The 20,659-nt window shown below is 47.3% G+C and overlaps 2 protein-coding genes across 5 annotated transcripts in view; one reads left to right on the top strand and one right to left on the bottom strand.

The window, feature by feature from the left end:
- Nucleotides 1–8,985, top strand: part of ELN (elastin) — a 39,156-nt gene extending 30,171 nt beyond the window's left edge. For 3 of the 4 annotated variants that reach the window (XM_089493331.1, XM_089493330.1, XM_089493329.1), the window contains 15 exons: nucleotides 557–622; nucleotides 1,569–1,631; nucleotides 2,237–2,362; nucleotides 2,692–2,751; nucleotides 4,151–4,303; nucleotides 4,516–4,563; nucleotides 5,035–5,073; nucleotides 5,409–5,495; nucleotides 5,645–5,686; nucleotides 5,886–5,906; nucleotides 6,406–6,435; nucleotides 6,555–6,578; nucleotides 6,883–6,930; nucleotides 7,520–7,564; nucleotides 7,815–8,985. In XM_089493331.1, coding sequence (XP_089349457.1) covers nucleotides 557–622; nucleotides 1,569–1,631; nucleotides 2,237–2,362; nucleotides 2,692–2,751; nucleotides 4,151–4,303; nucleotides 4,516–4,563; nucleotides 5,035–5,073; nucleotides 5,409–5,495; nucleotides 5,645–5,686; nucleotides 5,886–5,906; nucleotides 6,406–6,435; nucleotides 6,555–6,578; nucleotides 6,883–6,930; nucleotides 7,520–7,564; nucleotides 7,815–7,840 — 878 coding nt within the window. In that variant the 3' untranslated portion in view covers nucleotides 7,841–8,985. The remainder of the gene's footprint in view (nucleotides 1–556; nucleotides 623–1,568; nucleotides 1,632–2,236; nucleotides 2,363–2,691; nucleotides 2,752–4,150; nucleotides 4,304–4,515; nucleotides 4,564–5,034; nucleotides 5,074–5,408; nucleotides 5,496–5,644; nucleotides 5,687–5,885; nucleotides 5,907–6,405; nucleotides 6,436–6,554; nucleotides 6,579–6,882; nucleotides 6,931–7,519; nucleotides 7,565–7,814) is intronic. The other variant, XM_089493333.1, reaches the window with a different exon arrangement.
- A 1,944-nt stretch (nucleotides 8,986–10,929) lies between these two features.
- Nucleotides 10,930–20,448, bottom strand: LOC149287054 (S-adenosyl-L-methionine-dependent tRNA 4-demethylwyosine synthase TYW1-like). The gene is made up of 16 exons (XM_089493436.1): nucleotides 20,124–20,448; nucleotides 18,974–19,113; nucleotides 18,591–18,725; nucleotides 18,392–18,493; nucleotides 18,108–18,302; nucleotides 16,952–17,245; nucleotides 16,497–16,637; nucleotides 16,223–16,337; nucleotides 15,369–15,421; nucleotides 15,006–15,124; nucleotides 14,391–14,500; nucleotides 14,080–14,257; nucleotides 13,318–13,453; nucleotides 13,025–13,135; nucleotides 12,222–12,389; nucleotides 10,930–11,811 (listed from the first exon to the last, which is right to left on the bottom strand). The coding sequence occupies exons 1-16, from the start codon at nucleotides 20,125–20,127 to the stop codon at nucleotides 11,590–11,592; spliced, it is 2,223 nt and encodes a 740-aa protein (XP_089349562.1). The 5' UTR covers nucleotides 20,128–20,448; the 3' UTR covers nucleotides 10,930–11,589.
- Nucleotides 20,449–20,659: the final 211 nt, after the last annotated feature.

Genomic DNA, 20,659 nt, shown 5'->3' with positions numbered 1-20,659 from the left:
AATATGCAAAGGGATCGTGTAGCACCTCCAAGACTAATGGTGCAAAAGACGTCGCACCATAAGCCGTCTACTTTTGAACCCTTGGCATCAGAGGAAGTAAACCTATCTGTGAAAGCGTATGCCCCATTATCTTTTACACAGTCTCCAAGGTGCAACAAGATCCCTTTGCAAGCTGGAAGAGTTTCTTCCATTCCTGATTGCTCTCTGTGTTACTTTTCCTGTGACTTGTCAGAGAGCGGAATTGGTTAGAATTGATCAGAGGGTGGCATTAGACCTTTGCAAACTTGTGTCAAGAAACTGCCTTGGAAAATAACTTTGGACCTTGGACAGGTCCTTGGAAACCTGCGTTAAAATTTGGAGCGGCTCCACTTTCCCCACTGACATAAGAGCCACCAATGTTTGACCAATGCTAGCAGAGCCATGTTGGATCTCACCGAATCCCAGCAGAGGAGGGACAACTGGAGCACCCATGATGTCCAGAAAGCCACGCTGAATGGTGTAGACGGAGCTTGGACGGCTTCTTCACTTGACCTCTTGTTCTGGGATTTTTCAACAGGGACAAGAGGAGTAGCCCCTGGATATGGCAGGATTGGAACTGGTGGCCTTGGAGCCATAAGCGTTGGTGAGTTAAACAGGAGATCAGTGTGTTCTAAACTAGGGGTCGGAAACTGCTTTTAACCCAAGGGATACAGCTCAACAACGTACTGGAGATCTCCAGGAGTGGACCTCAGCACCATCAAAAGCTCTTTAGGAACGCTGGCTTCCAGCGGAGCCATGCTCATCCTGGGATGGCCTGAAAGGACGGCGCTCCAAAGCACCATCCATATTTTAGCTTATGGCGCTCACCTCCAAGAACGGAGGTATTTTAACTTTCTAGAACAGGGGAGAAACCACCAGCTGAAGGTGGTTTTCTCAGGGAGGAGGTCTGACCATGCAAGAAGACCTCTAATGGATCTAATGGAGAGGTTCTTCTCTCTGTCCCACGGCCATCTTTGGTGGGTACAAAGGAAACAAGGCCTTCTCGGTGGCCTTTCAGGGGTCAAGAACATCCTTATGACCTGTCCAGTCCCACTGCTGGACTTTGCCCACTCCTGGCTATGTAGGAGGAACATTTGTCTTTGCAAAGTGCCTTCCTGAAGGATGCAACAACTACTTTTTAGCAATTTTCCTAACTGTCAGAATGTCTTTGAAAACCAATGCCCATCCACAGTTCGGGATGCATTCCGCACAACATTTGGACAGGGCCATATTGGGCAGAGAGCAGCCTTTTCCATGCAGGAAACAGCATTGTCTTGCATGGAAATCAATACAAGCATTAATGTTCTGGGCAGAAAATGCCGTTCCATGTACAGAGGATGTTGTTTTCTGTGCAGAATCACCCTGATAGAGTTTTTGAAATAGCCTGGTTCGTGAGATTGCCAAGTCCCCCATCGGCTTATTGGCTGTGGATCAGTTATTGTTAAGGGTATCTTTTCCTTATTGGCTTATGAGAAGTGGATGGCAGGGAAGAAGACTGATCAGAATCAGTCCTAGTGGTACCGGATCTGTGTCTTCTTCTCTCTTTTCAGATCCAGGAGCCCCAGCAGCCGCCGCTGCAGCTGCAAAAGCAGCCGCTAAGGCAGCGAAATACGGTATGGAGGGGTCCTTCCATCCTAACATCCATAGAAAGCAGGGATGGGGGGGGGGGAATATTCAGCATTATTTCTTTTCTGGCCCCAAAAATAAAGGGGGCAAGGGGCGTTCCCTGACATTGCAGAATTTGTGTTTCAGTGCAGAATAATCGCCTGGAATGTTTTGGGAGGAGTGACTACAAAGGGAAAGATGCACAAAATAGAGTTATTTTCTCCCATAGTGAAGGAGGAAAGTATGGAAAGGGTTCGTATTTGCAGGCGAGGATGGAGCAGAGGACATTTGACATCCTCAGTGGACTCCTATTTTGGGTCTCACACACACATGCAAATACGTTTGGGTCTGCCGCGATCCATTGGAGAGGACTTGAAGGCACACGTCACAAACGCATGCAGCATGGGGAAGGATGAAGTCCTGCAGATACGGCTGGTCTTAGTCTCTCTCCAAGACCAGGGCAGTGGCAGTTGCGCTGGAGGAAGGGGCTTTGCTCCATCCTTGTAGGCAGTAATGAACTAGTCCAAGATTTCCATCCCTAAGAGACACCTATTTGGGGTCACAAACGCGTTTGGATAGGTACCTCCTCAGTGTATGGATTTTGCCCACGCAGGAGCTGGTGGAGCCAGAGGCCTGGTTCCTGGGGCAGGAGTCGGTGGCGTGGTGCCAGGCGTTGGAGGCAGCATTGGCGGTGGCGGCGGTCTCGTGCCAGGCGTTGGCGCAGTCCCTGGAGCTGGAGGTAAGCAGGCTAAACCAGAAAGCGTGAGAATCATAAGGTTCTCAGGCCCCACCATATGCGTATCTTTTCACCGTCTGCCCTTTGGTGTAGATCAGTGATGGCCAAATACTGGTCGTCCAGGCGTTTCGGACCTCAGCTCCCAGAATCCCAGACCTTTGACCAAGGTGGCTGAGGCTTCTGGGAACTGAAGTCAAAAACACATGGAGGACCAGAGTTTGGGAATCCCTGGTCCTGTAATGCTGTCTTCTTCTTTCTGACATACACATTCATAGTGACCCCAATGGCTGCTGGCTCTTAAAAGATTATTTCCCCCCCGTCTTTTCTATTAGTACCTGGGACCGTTGGTGCAGCGGCGGCAGCTAAAGCGGCGGCAAAGGCAGCTAAATACGGTGAGTCTTCTGTTTCTCATTCCCTCCTTCTACAACAATTCAACTATCGGAGTTTGCTTGTTGCAAAGCGCTTTCCGCTCCCCGGCTATTTTGGCCACAGCGATTCAGTGCCAGAGAGCGAATGACAAATCCCTGATACGTGCGGCGAAGTTCCCTGTATCAATGTTCCAGGAGGACAAAGCGCAGGTCGCAAGCTCTCCAAGACGCCGACCACAAAATGCTTCTGCATCCAGCAATTGCCATTTGGGAAGCAAGGCGTTTTGCAAGCAAGCTTCATGTCTCCAAATCTGAGCTTCTGGAACAGCCAGGAAATGCAAACAAACATGTACAGTCAACCCAGAGCATAAGATCTGGGCTGGAAGCTGTGAAAGCACCGGCTAAAGAGACAAAATGTCAGGGAAATCTAAAAGCTATCTACAATAGTTGTGATACAATAGTTCTTGCAAACCACTGGTTTTGCTGGGAGACCCTTAGCATAGGATGCTTCTGCTATGGAATTAATGCAGTTTGACACCTGTCAGGGTCCCATGCTTTGCAATACTGGGATTTGCAGTTTGTCGCAGTGCCAGAGCGCTCTGACGGAGCAGGCGAAGTCGCTCACCGAACTACCAATCCCAGAATTATGTGGGTGCTGACTTTCAGGCCTAGAAAAGGAACTGTATTGAATGCTCTCTATCTCTCTCTCTCTCTCACACACACACACACGCGTATATATACATGTATTAATTTGCAATGCTGAGTGATGGAGCCATTGACAAAGCCATTGACCAAGCCGACGTTGAATCCAGACGCTTTTCCCTCTGGTTCACAATCGTGTGAATCAAAAGTCACTACATTTTGAACACAAGTGTGACCCAGCAGCACAAAGCATGATGGCTGTGGGAGAGGAATGCATGTAAAAGCAACGGGGGGGAAGAAAGAGATGCTGTATATATGGAATGCTTTTAATGATTCGGACAGTTAAGCATCCCAGGATTCCCATCGCCTTACTGCTATTTTACCCCTGGATATTATTTGTCATTATGATTAGTCATTGGGTATATATATATATATATATATACACATAATAAAATGCATTTTGCTACGATACATAATACTAAACTCTTACATTTACATATTTACATTGTTGTTCCTTCCTTTTATCTTTATCAAATAATTGGGTTTTATTCAGCATTTTATTGCACTCTGTATTGTGTTTTATTCTCGTTGGAAGCCGCCTCCATCCAACCGGGATATAAATATAATAATAATAATAATAATAATAATAATAATAATAATATTAAACATGGGTCCAAGAGGATCAGCAAAGGGGCAGAGATGGAGAACCCTGCTCATCCCGACTCCAAAAATGAATGAATGAATGACCCTTGTTAAGAGTAACCTTTCCAAACTTTTTCAGGGCGCGGAGGCAGAGTCGTCCCAGGGGGCGGAGTCGTACCCGGGGGCGGAGTCATGCCAGGAGGCGGAGTTGTTCCAGGAGGCGGAGTCATCCCTGGGGGCGGAGTCGTTCCAGGTGGAGGAGTCGTACCTGGAGGTGGCCTCCCTGGCGTAGGTGAGAGCGTTGGTACCGCTTGCATTGGTTTTGGAGAATCAATATGGGCCAAGCTTGCCTTGTTGTTGTTGTTGTTGTTATTGTTATTATTATTATTATTATTGCCTTGCCTGTTCTGATCATTAAAAAGGATCTCCAAGCAATTAGATTCTGATGTTTAATTCAATTAATTAATTTGTTTATTTATTTATTTTCCCCTCTTTATCTCACAGGCATCCCCCAAATTGGAGCACAGCCTGGGGCCAAGCCTCCTAAATACGGTACGTCTGGGGGATATTATTATTATTATTATTATTATTATTATTTAATACGCCTCCTCTCCCGCAGGATCGAGGAGGCTTACAACATTGGGTAAAAGCACAGCATAAAATACAACATACAGTCAAAATGCGTCCCATTCATTCCCTCCCTCCTCCCTCCCCATCCATGCCGCAATAAAATATCAAACATTAAAAGAATTAAAGAATTAAAAGCATTCCAATAGTCAATAATCAACTAGAGACAAAAGGACGGACAATATATTTGTCCTTCTTGTTATTCACGGCAACCAGAGGAATAAGAGGCCGCAAAGGAAGAAGAGACCTGCTCAGGTCTTGCAAACTCAAGGCAGATCGAGGGGAAAGTTGGAACGTTGATGCACCGCCATCCGATCCGTGGAAAGTCTGCTGGAGAGAAATGCTGTTCGTAATGTAATGGAAGTTTCTTTCAGCTCTCCTCTTTCTCTTTGCCAGGTGTCCCCGGAGCTGGACTGGGTGGCGCTGGCGTGGCAGGTATAGCGGGCAAAAGCAGGGCATAGGAGGGAGGGAAGGGCGCGACTTGCAAAGGCCCCTTGGACATAAGTGGGGTCTTAGCCATGCCACTATGTAGATCCACGTCAAGAAACTGGTCCTGGCCATTTCCCTCTCCCTTGGGGAGGGTCTTTTGTAAAGCTAAAGGCTTCTCTAGTCTGAAAAGGTTCAGCTGCTCTGCTTCAGAGACATGTGCCAAACTTGGTGACTTAGGTGGAGTCAGGCCCCATCTGTCTCCTTCTGGTCCTCCCATTCCCACATTTCTTAGGCGATGTGGGCAATGCAGCCATGTTCCTGACTGCCCCTGTTTCCCATAGGTCTTGGTGGGCGAGGCGGTGGCTTCGGCGTCCCCGGCGTTGGAGGCGCTGGTTTTGGGGGCGTTGGAACTGGAGGCCTCTCTCCTGGTGAGTCGGCCATTCCTGCGCGCCAACCTGCGATCTTCGGACGAAAGGCAGCATAGAAATATTTTAACGCGCAGATAAAGAAATAATAATAATAGTAATAATATTTCCAGGTCAAGAATGACCCTTGCGTCCTCTTGTTCCCTCCGCAGGTTTGACGTACCCAGGCGCTGGGGGCAAACCACCCAAACCAGGTAATATTCTAATATGTTTAAAAACGGGATCTCATGTTATATAAGGCAAGGGTGGGCATCCTGCAGCCGTCGGGCCAAATGTGGCCCCTGGGACCCCTCGAAATCCCCAAAGCGTTGCAGAGAGCCATTTATGTCCGCAGCGCAACTCCTCCTGACAGTGTGTCGTCGCTGTTTTCCCCCTCCTCTTGTTTAACCACAGGTCTTGGTACTGGATCGTACGGTGAGTCGGGCGAAACGTATTTGGTTGTATGTTTTAAGAAAGGAAACAACCGCTTTGCTTTTGACGGTGCAGCCATAGAGACCAATTCCCCCCCAAAATGCATTTCGGAGATCCGAAACCCTTTCTTGGACCTCTCCGCTCCACCTTTTTTGCTATGCTTTGCATAGGAGTTCTGCGGTGTGTAACTCTGCCCATAGACAACTACACTGTGGAGGTGCTATAAGTAGTGTCAGACATGGGGTCTAAATTCACAGCTCCAGATTTCTATTTTGCATACGGTACATTAGTTGTGTAATGTGTGCATTTATGGGTTGGGTTGGATAAGGGGATCGAGGGGTTAAAATGTTGTTGTTTTATGACTATTACGTTATACGTTTTATGTGTGTAAGCCGCCTCAATCCACTGGGAGAGGTGGGGTATCAATACATTATTATTATTATTATTATTATTATTATTACCTCTTCCGACTGCTTTCTCACTCACTCCATTCTTTCCACAGTCGCTAACGGATATATCCCTTTTTCTCGAGGTAGGCTTCCCTGAACCTTCATTTGGGAATCTGCACATTTGGGGACTTTGGTGGGGATGGCACCGAAGTCGGTGAGGTCAGATTATAGCAATGTTAACTATGCTGTTTTGACTTTCTAGGCGGCTACGCAAACGGCTACGGCGGTAAGTGCAACTCTTTCGTGGGCAAATCAGGCAAAGGGACCCGTACACTAAGAGGTTGGCCAAAGCGGTGACTGTCGGCTCCTGTGTCAGTGGGACATTGGAGCCGCTCTGGGTTTTAAGGTAAGATTTCCAGGACCTCTCCATGGTGCCGATCCCAATTCCCAGATTGGTTTGGCGCCTTGGAGAGCTCCTGGAAAGCCGCCCCAAGCCTGGCATGGATCCACCGCGCCACTGACATAGGAGACAGCATCTTCAGCCTGGGAAGATTTCATCCCTGCTTTCCTTCCCTTTCCCCTCCTTGCAGGAAAGCCCCCCAAACCCTACGGAGCCCAAGGAGGACTGGGATACGGAGGTAGGTGACACCGCCGTGTCCCGCAAGACGCCCTTGGCTTTAAGGGAGATGCGTCTCCTTGCTTGGTCCCAGAGCCTCCATGCTCAGACGCAGTCTACCTTGGGACCAGAACGGGGTCTGGAATGCTATTTGCTTTGCTTGGGGAAGATGCTGCAGAAGAGACGTCTCCTATGCAGCCCAGCCCAAAGCTTGATGTTTGCCATTTTATATAGGGGAAACAATTTTATTATGCTGCTGTGTTTAATGGGACTTGAGCGTCCACAGATTTTGGGGTCCTGGAACCGAACCCCAGCGGATACCAAGGGCTCATTGTATACTTTTGTATACAATGAGCATCCAGGGTCCCTTTCCCCAAACTACAAATCTCAGGATCCCATAGGATGGATCCATTAGGGTTATTTGGATCCCGCTACTCTTAGGGTCTGTTGTAGCGATGCTCTATGGCTCAAATACTTTCTGCTACTGGATCATTTTTGGAAGCAGTGAGTCGACCGCTAGGTAAATCCTGTTGACTTCATGGGTCTATTCAGGCCTGGATCTTGAAGTCCCTGCATTGTGAAGCTTCATTTCCCATATTCTTCTCTTTCAGGAGTGAGTCCGGCGGCGGCGGCGGCTGCAAAGGCAGCAAAATACGGTAAGGCTCTGAGCAGGCCTTAGGACTCTGGGAGTTATAGTGCAAATCTGTATTTTGGAACATATACAGTATACGTTCGCCTTAGGATCGCAATAAAGGTGAAACAACTAGAACCCTGGTCTTCAGAGTCGTAGTCCAACACTCAAAGCATCATGCCATCCTGGTTGTCTTACACAGATAGACCCACAACGGTCCCTAATTTCTCTCTTGCTCTCATTGATTATATGATCCTCTCCTTTCTTGCCCGCAGGTGCCCTTGGACGCAGACGGAAGTAGCCCTGATCGACCGCCTACCATTCACCTCATGAACTTTGGTGCTACTGCCTGGTCTCGAATGTACTCCCATCCACCACCATCACCACCACCGCTGTCCTGAGAAAAAGCCACCCAAACGATGCCCACCGCCACCGTCGCCGCCACCCTCCCATGCCATGCCCTCGCTCCCCATGCCAGCCCACTGAGCCCCTTCCCTCTGTCGCCGGTGCTACTCTGACCATCCTGGGGAGGAAAGCGCCTTCGCCATCCCCTCCCCGGGGCTCCTTTTGGTGCTGCGGCCGAGGAGGGCTGCTTTCGGAGGGATGGGGACTTTCTTTTGGGGGGGGGGGGTTGCCCAAGCACTTTAAGCCCGTTTCCGAACCCTGTGCCCAGCCACACCAGCCACTCATTCACTTGGCTCTGTGTGCCCCTTTCTGGTCCCTTTCTGGTGCCCTTGTTGGGGTCCAAACCATAGAATAGTAGAATCCAAGAGTCGAAAGGGACCCCCAAGGTCCATCCAGCCCCTGTTTCAAAACTAAGAAGGAATCCTAGGGGCGACCCCATTCTGCCATGCCAGAATAGATTGAATCGATCAAACCCTAGCGTTGGAAGGGACCCAAGGGCCATGAGGTCCAACCCCATTCAGTCCTTCCGCCATGCCCTCCATCCAAGCCCTCCCTGTGACAGATGTCCATCCTCTGTTTAGAAGGAATCCTAGGATCCTTGGCCTTTTCTGGCCATGCGCTCTTCCCTTCCGTGCCGGGAGCAGCTCAGCCGGGCCTTTCGGTGCCAATGGGATCGGCCTTAATCCCATCGCCGCAGCTGGCACTCTCTCCCTTCGCCCAGCCAACCCAACCCACGCCTGGCATCCTTGACATCCGGGCACCAGCGTCGCGCCAGTTTCAGATCTGAGCCGAACGGGGCCGCGCCGCGCCATCCCTTCCCTTCCCAATATCCTTCCATGTCTTCCATGTTTTTAATAACCGCTCCGATGTACCTGGGATGGGACACTTCTTCATCTGTTTGTTCGTTTGTTGTCGTCGTTTTTAAAATAAAGAACAGTAAACTTGCTTTCCAAAAAAAAAGAAGTAATAATAATAATAAAAACCAAAAATAAAATGGAATTAAATAATTATAAAAAAACTGACTAATAAATAACTTTTTAAAGGAAATCGGAATCTTCTTCTCTTTCTTTCTTTCTTTCTTTTTCTTTCTTTCTTTCTTTCACTGGGTTCAAGCTCCAGGAAAAGAGATCCCAGCTCAACATTGGGAGGATACTAAGAAGAAAGAAGAGCTTTTTGTAACCTCCGGTTTCCGTCTCACGTAATTGGGGGCAAGTTCCAGGGAGCCAGCGTGGCGCAACTCTGGAGACCAGGGTTCGATTCCTGGCTTGGTCACGAAACCCGCTGGGTGTCCTTGGTCAAGACACACTCTCTCAGCCTCAGGGGAAGGCAAGGGCAAAGCTCCTGTGAGATAGTGGGGAGTCTAGGGAAAATGAATGACATGTGAATGACATGCGAACGAATTATTCTATCAATATGTAAATTCACATATTCTATCTATCAATCGCATATTCACATACTGTATTCTCGATCGCATTTGCGCCCCTTGGCTAGGCTTTAGCGCAAACCCCATTATTCTTCCCTGCCCTGCAGCGCACTCTTTTAGCCACAGGAGGGCGCCCGAGAGAGAGAGAGAGAGAGAGAGAGAGAGAGAGAGAGAGAGAGAGAGAGAGGAAGACAGGAAGCAGATTGCAAATTGCATTCTTTCCTGCAATGCCCCCTTCCCGACACTAGAGGGCGCCCCAGGACAGATATAGCTATATATGTAGCGATAGATAGATAGATAGATAGATAGATAGATAGATAGATAGATGTACACACACACATATAAAACATATATAATTATATATACACAGCTATATATTATTACGCACACTCACAAGTCACACTCTCTCAGCCTCAGAGGGCCATGCCAACCCTATATATATATATATATATATATATATGAATGATAGGGTCACCATAAGTCAGAAACAACTTGAAGGCATACAACAACAGGAACAGCAGATATATGTGTGTGTGTATATATATATATATATACACACATACATACACACACATAATTATAGACACAAAGTTATAAATACACATAATTATATACATACACACACATATATACATATACACACATATTGATAGAATATGTAATTAATAGAATATGTGATTGACAGAATGTGTGATTGATAGAATGTGTGATTGATAGAATATGTGATTGAGACAATATGCGGGTGCTAGAATATGCAATCAATCACATACCTGATCAGTCACATAGTCTATCAATCAATCAATCAATCACATATTCTATCAATCACATTAGAATCATAGAACCATAGAGTTGGAAGAGACCCCAAGAAGGGCCCTGATCCAGTCCAACCCCTTTATTCTGCCATGCAGGAACTCTCAATCAAAGCATCCCCATTGACAGAGGGCCACCCAGCCTCTGTTATGCACATGGTCATTCATGTATGTGATTGATAGAATATGTGACTATTCACACATATCCACCAACCCACAGATCATTCACTTGTTTTCTGCTGCTCCAGAGAATAGGAGGCATTGGAGGACTTGATGCCAACTTTGGACAAAGAGATGCCGCCTGGATGGTCTTTGCTCTTTCAAGTCCAAACTGTACCGGATGGAAATGTTCCTTTTTATTGTTCTGTAATAAAAGTGAAAAAGAGTTAATTTCCCAGCCCTGGGAATATAAAATAATGTGCCAGTTCTTGAAAGGTGAGAAGAGCTGGCAGCAAAGAATGGGCCAATGCCAACCCGGCCTTGGTCCACATCAGTAAGTGCAACAAAGGACTTGTATTCGGGGACGAGACGTCACTTAAAAAAGGCATTTTAACATTTGTCCTACTTCCGCCAACAAAAGGTCTGACAATAAAAGTAATGTGTTTTGTCTTCTGGTTCTCCCTGGAGGTACTTACGTCTGCAAAGAAAAACAGCGGCTGCCTCCAGGATCCCTTACGGAGCATCAAAACAAAGAGAAAAGCAGATACCAGTTACACGTTAAAATAAAAAACAACACTATATATCTTAATAGACTAGAAGAAATACATTTTTATTCCATTTGAACGCACGCAATTCCCCGACTGCGCCTCCAAAAACACAGATCGTTCCAAGAGGAGAAATCACCTCGACGTCGGGCCAAAACACGCTGCAGAAATAATCTAGTTTTGACACTTGGCTCAACATTAGTGAGTTTTGTGAGACATTCAGAAAGCCCAAACTACAAATCCCAGGAGTCCGCAGCCAGGGCAGTTAAAGCGGTTTTAAGCTTGGATCATTTCCACAGAGCGTTTTGGCCCTTTTGTTCCACGGTTCCCGAAATGTCCTCCACGAGTTTTGTGCGCAGATTTCAAATGCGGGCGCAAAAGTTGACCTTTATCCAAGGCAGGGATAGGAAACTTCAGGGATCGTTCCTGCATCTCCACAAAGCTGTGGACATAAAATCAATTCCATTTGGGCGATTTGGCTGAAATACAACCATCTGTTTAACAAAAAGAACAAGAGACTCAAACCAACATGGAGTTTGGAGGTTTCAGTACCAAAAATGTTCCATGTTTTTGGGAAGGTCTGGGGGTCTCAGAGGCCACAGAGTTGGTCCCAGGGCACCCAATGTGAGCCTAATCTTGGGGCCATAGTCCTTGACTTCAAGTCCTTCCCAATACAGGGAGGTTTGTCGTGTCCCCAAAAATACAAACGTCAGCAGCCTGAGACGTCCTTAGCTTTGTTCCTCCGTTGAAATCTGGTGTCTGTTGGGTCAAAGCCCCGTCCGACGGACCCAAAAGTAGCCCAGGGGGGAGTCAGGGCCACATAGTCGGATGCAGTGAAGGTCTCCGTCCCGCCGCTCCGTTCGTATTCGCGGACCAGCGCTTGGAAGCGATCGTAGTCGATCCAGGTGTGCCAGGCTCCGTCGATCTTGAACTGAAGGAAAAGGGAGGAAAACGAGATCCATTAAATGATTTAGAAGAGAAGGAAGATAAAAAACATGGAGAGATGGAGGATGAGGAAAATGAGGCAGAGAAGGTAAAATTTCGGGCACCTTGGGCCCTTGGTGCATCTGCTGGGGTTTGATTCCGGGACTCCTTGTGGATACCAAAATCCATGGATGCTCAAACCCCATTAAATGAAATACATTATCATCATCATCATCATCATCATCATCATTACTACAGTGGGCCCTTGGTATCTGCTGGGACGGATGGTTGAATCCATCTATATGGAGGATTGGCTGTAATGGCATAGTATCAGAGGAAGACCCTAATCCTAAGCTTCCAGCAATAGGGCTGACCATCTCCTTTGGCTTCAACAACACAAGAATGAGATTTCCGTACCTTCGTGTGCGCAACCAAGAGGCAGTTGGAGTGCTCATGTTCGCAGGCGACTTCGTAGTCCGGGAGCAGATCCGCCAGCTCTTGGACAAAATGGGTGACCTCTTGGTGCCAAGGGACGTTGGCCATTGTCAGGCTGCTGGCGGAGCTCTCCCCACAGTAGGTCACTCCCTGCCAAAGGGACATGCAAACAGGTCAAAAACCCCACCTCTCAAGACCAGAAACGGTCGTCCGTTCTCCCTTTTCACTCTGAGAGAGCGGTACTTGGCCAAAGTCACCCAAAGGGTTTTCCGTGGCTGCGCAGGGACCCAAACCCAGGTCTCAGAGAGCCCAGTTCCAGCACTCAAACCCAGTATATACCAGGCTGTGGTTGCAGTTTAAGGAGGGATATTTAGAAGCCTCTTCTGGAGAAGACTAGCTAAACTATAAGTACCAGGATCCCTCGGGATGCAGCCATGGCAGTTCAAGTGGAATCGCAGCACTCTAAATGTACAATGTGAACAGACCTCATTCATTCCGAGGAAGGTAAACTTTTCTTTGTGTGAAGTTGAAGGCTTTTGTGGCCGGCATCCATAGATTTTTGTGGGTTTGGGGGGTTCTAGAAGAGTTTATTCCTGACGTTTCACCAGCATCTGTGGCTTTGGCATGGAAGAGAGTGGGGTATATACACTGGCGAAAGGTCAAGAATAAACTCTTCTAGAACATGGCCCCAGAGCCCCCAAAACCCACAAAAAACCTATTTTCTTTGTGTGTTTGTATGTGGGTTTTCTGAGAAGGGGAATTCACCGCGACAATCAACAACCTACCTTGACTTCAATAAAATCCGGCTTCCCGAGAGACACCAACTCGGCATAAGCCTTCAGTTCGTCCACGTTCCACGCTTTCACCAACGTCAGTCTATACACCGTGCGCTGTTTCTGGAAAAGACGAAAGAAAACAAGGGAGATCTGAATATAATTTTGTGTCAACAGAACTGTAATTAATGTCACTTTCTATGGGGACAGTGCAGCCATAGGATGCATTCCTCAAAGACGAAAAACACGGCCGGTTTCAATGGATTTTGTCTGGGGGATACCTATTTTTTCTCCCTCCCCGATACCTTTTCAGCCAAGGCTCGCAAGCTGTCCAAGAACCTCTGCCAGAAGTCTCTGAAGAGCGGCCGGTCAATTTTCTTCAGGCTCTCTTTGGTGCTGGCATCCACGCTGACATACAGCTGGGTGACGGGTTCGAGGTTCCTTTGGGGAGAAGAGGAAGGAGAAACCTATGAGAACCACACAAAGGTCTCAGTTTGTTCCTGGACACAATGCCAAGTCCTGGTTGTGACCTTTAGAGCTCTATGCAGCTCAGGTCCAGGTTAGTTGAAGGACTGCCTTCTCCTGTATGAACCTACAGAGGTTTTGAGAGCTTCTCTATGTCCCATCATCCTCCGAAGTGCTTCTGGTGAGGACAAGGGAGACTTACGGTGACCCTCTTGCGGGGATTTCTGGGGCTAAGAGAGAGCGACTGGCCCAAGGTCCCTCAGTGTGTTTCCATGGCTGAGCAGGGATTCGAACCCCGACCTCCAGAGTCATAGTCCGGCACTCAAACCACGGCACCAGTTGCTCTCCAGCATTGCAGGCTGAACACAATGAAGTCAATGGTGGGTATTGTGCACCCACTCCAATGTCTTGGAGTGCAATTCCCAGCAGCCACGCCGGCTAGGGAATATTGGGAGTTGTTGTCCAGAGAAGTGCATATAGGTAACTGAGAAGCACCCAAGGGGCCCATTCCTATCCTGGGTCCACTCAACTTTAGTGTCAGTTTAGTGACCACAACCAGGGAGGGCTAGGATAAAAGGGACACAATTCTTCCAGGCGCTCACCGAATTTCCTCGGGGAACTGGGCGTTCGTCACGAGAAAGCTTGAAATGTTGCGCTGGTGCAGGAGCCGTACAAACTGGTTGATCTGGGGGTACATGATGGGCTCCCCAACCAGAGACAGGGCACAATGCTTGGCCTCTAACCCTTCTTCGAAGCGGTCGCCTCTAACTCCGGGGACCCCTGTAAAAACCGAAGCGGGAGACCGTCCGCTTGGCAAAAGGCTGGATGACAAATGGTAGCCCCACAAAAACCCTCGCAGACGCGCCTGGGAGCACTAAAGCTCTCACTCCCAGGTCAGCGTGAAGCGCACTACCTTTAAACTGCTTGATCAAGCTCCGGTGGTTCTCTATGGCCTCCTGCAAGATCATTTCCGGCTGGTCCATCTTCCAGCGCCACTCTGTGCCCACTGGGTTGGTGTGGTGCCTGGAGATACCATAAGCCAAGTTTACATTACGTGATAACAATTAGCCAGTTCAGAACTTGTAAAACTGGGGGGACCCAATTTGGGGTGACATGAAATCATCCCATAACTTTGCAGTAAGGGAAGGAATGGCCCTTCAGGTGTCCCAGGATTATAATGCCCATCATCCATAGAATCATAGAGATGGAAGAGGCCTCAATGGCCGTCAAATCCAACCCCCTGCCATGCAGGAATACACATCCAACCCACTAAGGACAAAGGTGGGGAACGATGGGAGTTACAGCCCAACCGCATTTGGAAAGCCGCACATTATCTGCACACATGTCTGTCGCAGGAGTTAAAGCACAGACGCTTGGAAATGGCAACCAAACCTCTATGTCCAGCCACAATTTTGAAGGTGGAAAGGGCTTTAAAACTTCAATATAAGATTGGACGGTTGTTCAGCTCCTCCATTTAGCACCGGAATAAAGCCTAAGTTTGGAAAAGGCGGTTCTTAACACACTTTACCTCCAACAGAAGACGCATTTATTGGCACAAGCCAAGCTAGGGGTGGTCTCCATGCAGCGGTGGCTTTCGATGCCGTAAAAGGTATGTTTGTAGCATCCTCCTCTGCCACGAAGCATTGACTGGCGCCAGAAAGAGAAGAAACACCAGTGGAAACAGAATTAATATTATTGTTTTACAAAAATAAATTGTACTTTGAAGGTTTCAACATAGCAGGGCTTTAGTCCTGAACTCTCTCTTCCTTTCGACTGTCTTTCGATCAAAGACGCAATGAAGAATGGAGCAAGTCAACTGTCCTGCTCTTGTACTAAAATCAGTCACTACAGAAACAAATAGTTTAATTAAACAATTAAAAGCAATGCGTACCTTGGTCCACCGACAAAGCTTCACTCCAGAATGGCTCCCGATCAACCTGTAACCTGGATCAAAAGAAAGAAGATATGAGTTCAAGGGGACCTAGAAGAAATATGGGGCTGGAAGAAACCCACTAGCATTTAACTCATCCAAGGAAGGAGCATAAAATCACAATGTTTAGACATAACCCTAGAGCAGCGATGTCCAAACTCTGGCCTTCCAGGTGTTTTGGACTTTGGCTCCCAGAATCCCAGACTATCGGCCAAGATGACTTCTGGGAGCTGAAGTCCAAAGCACCTGGAAGACCAGAGTTTGGGCATCACTGCTCTAGGTTATTGCTTCCCAAACTTTGGTCCTCCAGGTGTTTTGGGTTTAGATTTGATTGAGATTTCCTGCATGGCAGAATGGGGTTGGACTGTATGGCCCTTGCGGTCTCTTGCAACTCTACGATTCTATGAGTAAGAGTAAGAAGTAGCTCTCTGTTGTAGCTGACTCTTGTGTTGGATCCTGTGCTGAGCAGGGGTCAGACTACATATCCTCTAGAGCAGAGATGCCCAAACTCTAGTCCTCCAGATGTTTTGGACTTCAGATCCCAGAAGTCATCTTGGCCAATGGTCTGGAATTCTGGGAGCCGAAGTCCATAGAATCATAGAGCCATCCAGGGCCATCCAGTCCAACATCCTGGCATGCAGGAACTCTCAATCAAACCATCCCCAGCTTCCGGACTCTTAGGACGCATGCAACATTTAAACAGCAAACTGCCAAAATGACCCAAAGCAACTTTATTTTGGCAGTCTGTATGGGGCCATAGATAAAAACACTGGGGACCAAGGCTATCCATTCCTCCAAGGCCTTCCCATTCTCACCTTGCTTAGTGAGGGCCTCCCTTAAAGCCGGCGTGATCATCTCCCTCCTCTCATCCTGGCCTTCCTCCTGGGATCCAGCCTTCTTGGCCGCCTCTTCCTCCAGATCACGCTCTCTCTGCAAGGAGCAAACAAGGGTCGACTAGGGCTTCCACATTTGGAAAAGCCAAAAACAGGGACAGGATGAGCCGCTGTTGCAGAATATTGGAAGAATGTTTGCACAAGAGACTGCAAAAGAGGTTGCAATCCACTGACTTCTAGGGCAGGAGACCATTACCTGGGCTTTCTTCATGCGCCCCATCACTTCGCCCAAATCCTCAACGTCCACCACGCCGTTTGCACCCGCGTCTCCCTCTTCGCCGCCAGACTCTTCCTCACTTGTGGTTTCAAAGAGTTCCTCTTCTTGCTGCCGAATCAACTGAAAAAGAATGAAGAAGAGATCTGGGAGTGATTGGTTCTGGAAAGAAAGAAAGAAAGAAAGAAAGAAAGAAAGAAAGAAAGAGGATTTGCTGTTTAGAGAAGAATTTTCAGCCAGAAATGTCTAAGCGCCTCTCAAAACTACAAAACTCAGGACACCAAAGAAAGCATCTGGGCAGTTAAATTTGAATCACAGTGCTATTACTGTGTGGCAGAAAAGGGCTCCTAGGATCAGGATGGTTTTGGGCCATCCAACCGTTGTGGGTTCCTACCCTCAGCACCGCAGAGAAAGACGCCACTCCTTGTTTGACCCACCTCTTTCTCCCCATGTTTAGGGCTCCCTTCGTCCTCCTTCTCCTCCATGATGGCCATCTCCGGAGCCGCCTTCCGCCGGGGTCTGCATTGCCCTTTCTTGCACTTCCCGCTGCAGGCCTTCCGCTCCCCTTTTCGGAGAGCCTGGATCCTGGTGAGAAACTTGGCCTTCCAGGCCTCAAAGTCTCCCTCGATGCTGCCATGTTGGCTCCGAATCACGTCCGCATCCCCTTTTCCGAAAGACAGGACTCGCCGCGCGCCCAGCATCCACAGCCACTTGTCAAGGTTCCTGCCCACCTGCAGTGGAAACGGGAAGATAGGTACAACACTTGGGCGTAGCCAAAGGGCCGGGAAGCGACCCTATAGTTCTAAAACCTGGTTGATATACAGCATGGTAGGAAACTCATCAAAGAAAGGATGCAAGAGCATGATGCGCTGCGGGATATTGATGCCATGAGAGCTTCAAAGTTGTCGCCTAGTCTCCCCTTTTCTAAAAGTACGTTTTGGAGTGTGTAAACATGCTGCCCTATATGTTATCGAGCTACTTGACTGTGGAAGTTTTAAAGGGTTTTAATTATGTTTGTGATTCGATGGCTATGACCTGTATTTGGTTGTCAGGAATAAACTGTATTAAAAACTAAAGAAGAAGCAGAATGGGTGATTCTGGGGCATTTCTTTCCCTCCCAAAAAGGAACTTTTCCAAGCTCTGGGTCAGATTGATTTAGGAGAGATAGGTCTATGGGAAGAGTAGGATGCTTGGGTTTGATTCTCCCAAAGCTAAAGGTGCATCTACATTGTAGAAATAATGCCGTATTACATCACTTTAACGGCCACAGCTCCATTCCAAACAATCCTGGGATCTATAGTTTTTTGAGCCACCAGCACTCTTTGGCAGAAAAGGCTAAAAACCTTGCAAAGCTACCTTGCAAAACTAAAGACCTTGCAAAGCTAGCGGTCATAGGATTCCATTCGTCGGAGCTACAATACTTAAAGTGGTGTCAAACAGCATTATATCGACAGTGTAGATGCTCCCTAAAGTTGGGTTCAAACCCCTTCTCAACCCCAAAGCTCACTTGAGGAGAGAAAAATAAGGAAAGGTCATGTTTTTGGCGGACATCGCAAGCCAAGGGAAGAGGACAAGGGGCAAAGCTGGACTCACGGTGTTGTAGTGATCCGTGTACGACGAGTTCCCCAAACCGAAGACGGCGTAGCGCAGGCCTTTCAGGTGGGTCTTGCTGACCCGGAAATCGTTGGCCGCCTCTTCCAGCCATTTGCAGAACCAGGCCGCATTCTCCGTCGGCTTCCCGTCGGTGTATGTCGCAACCAAGAACACGCAGATGCCGCGGCCATTTGCCTGGAAGGAACCCAAAAGGACAAACAAACTGCTTTATCTGTATTCCTGCATGGAAATGGGGTTGAATTAAATGGTTTAAAACAACCAACCTCATCAACCAGAGAGTCGTCTGGATCGTAGTCTTTCATGTCAATAACTTCCGCCGGCAAATTCAAGGAGACTACAGCATTGAGAAGTCTAGACGCAAACCTCTGGAAAGGAGGAGGAAGGGTTAGCGAAAGGCTGCACTCGTTGTGCATTCTGGGATTTGTAGTTTGTGGTGGCACCAGAGCTCTCTCTTTCTATTACCTTTGCTGTTCCTGTCTGGGAACCATAAAAAACCTTCACACCGGTGACATAGACTTTGTCGGCATGAATCTCCTTCTGGTCTTCTTCAACAGCGGGGTTTGTCGAAAGCCTTGGCTTTTCAAGCTGACTTCCATCCTATGATTATTAAAAATAATAACATTAATAATAATTTTATTTATACCTTGCCTTTTCCCCAAAACTGAGTCTCAAAGTAGGTTACCATTTAAAACAAGCACTACACTTATGTAGCTAAACACATACAAGGGTCAACGTTAAGTTGAAATCATGCTATACACAACACAAGACAACCCTACAACCCACAAAACGACTTTTCCAGCCAAGACGATCCAAACCCAACCAGGGAAGACGGGGCAAGAAGTTACCTGCTTTTTGGATTTGCTGAGGAGCTGGACGCAGATCCAAAGGCTGAGGCCAAAGGCGGCGCATGAATAGAGGTAGAAGCGGTTGAGCCACAAGAAGGTCAGGGGAGCGCAAAGGCCGTCCCAGGCCTCCATGGGCAGCTCTGAAAGAAAGAAGAACAACAGCCTTTGTGTGTCCGTCTTGTACTGGGACTACAATTCCCAGTATCCCCATGTTACCTAGGGGCATGTGGCAGTTGAAACATAAACACAGCCAGCATCCATAGTTATTTTTGTGGGTTCTTCAGACTATATGGCCACATTCTAGAAGGGTTTATTCTTGATGTTGCACCAGCATCTGTGGCTTTGGCATCTTCAGAGAACTATTATTATTGTTATATATGTAAGAGCCAGTGTGAACGACTCGAAGACACACAACAACATATTTGTATGTGTATACATGCATATGTTTATACGTGTGTATACACATACAAATATGTTTGTTGTTGTGTGTCTTCGAGTCGTTCACAATAGCCCTCTCTGAAGAAACTTGCCAAGAAAACCCCTGATAGGGTTTGCTCTAAGTTAGAAACGACTTGAAGGCACACAACAAATATATATGTATATGGATAGTTCAATATGTGTTTATACATGTGTGCATATTATATGTATATATATATATATATATATATATATATAAATCAATAACCCTTTCTGAAGAAACCTGCCAACAAAATGGTTGCCTTAGGTTTGCTCTAAGCCAGAAACGACTTGAAGGCACACAACAACAAATATATATCTATAATATGTATTTACATAGATGCATATAGATAGATATACTTGAACATGTGTTTATATGTGTGTGTATATATATATGTGTGTGTGTGTGTGTGTGTATTTGAACATGTTTTATATGTGTGTGTGTATACATATACTGTGTATATATATATATATATTTGAACATGTGTTTATATATGTGTGTGTTTGAACATGTTTTATATGTGTGTGTGTATACATATATATATATATATATATATATATATATATTTGAACATGTGTTTGTGTGTGTGTGTGTGTGTGTGTGTGTGTATTATCAAAAATGAATAATCCTAAAACGCCAGGCGTCTTGTTCTCTTTCCAAGAAGCAGAAGGGACCATCAACACTTCTTCTTACCCATGTTTCCTTTTGCAAGCCCCCAGGAGCAGCAGCAGGAGGGCTTCCTAGAACCAGGGAAAGAAAGGAATTACTCCCAGCAGCAGCAGCTCCTGGGAGCAGCCATCTTTGTGTGTGTGTTGTGTGTTGTGTGTGTCACCCACTTTGTGAAGGCATGCTGGGAACTAGGCTAGCTTAGCCCTTCTTTGCCCTCCTCCTCCCTCTCTTTGCATTTAACCCTCTCTGGGCTGCAAAAGGAGAGCTGCAAGGGCTGCAGGGCTTTTCCTCCTCTGCATTAACACAAAATGGCGATTGTGAGATACAATGTCGAAAGGGGAGCCCTCTAACCACTGCTCCATTCTCCCTATTGTTCCGTTCATTTGAGAAATCTATAACAGGAAAAAAGGGGGAACGTTTGTTGCCCGGAACTAAATGTCTCCATTCTTTGCGTTCCACCCGGAGCGATATGAGATGAGGGACCCTTTCTCGCGAGACTTCCAAACGAGAGCTCCGAGCGTCACAAGGCGGAAGTGAAAAGCGCCTTCTGATTGGTCCGG

The sequence above is a fragment of the Sceloporus occidentalis genome, unplaced genomic scaffold, assembly GCF_023333645.1.
Source record: "Sceloporus occidentalis isolate IW3139 unplaced genomic scaffold, rSceOcc1.0.p SCAF_64, whole genome shotgun sequence".
NCBI classification, from domain to species: domain Eukaryota; kingdom Metazoa; phylum Chordata; class Lepidosauria; order Squamata; family Phrynosomatidae; genus Sceloporus; species Sceloporus occidentalis.
This window is presented reverse-complemented; position numbering and strand designations above follow the sequence as displayed.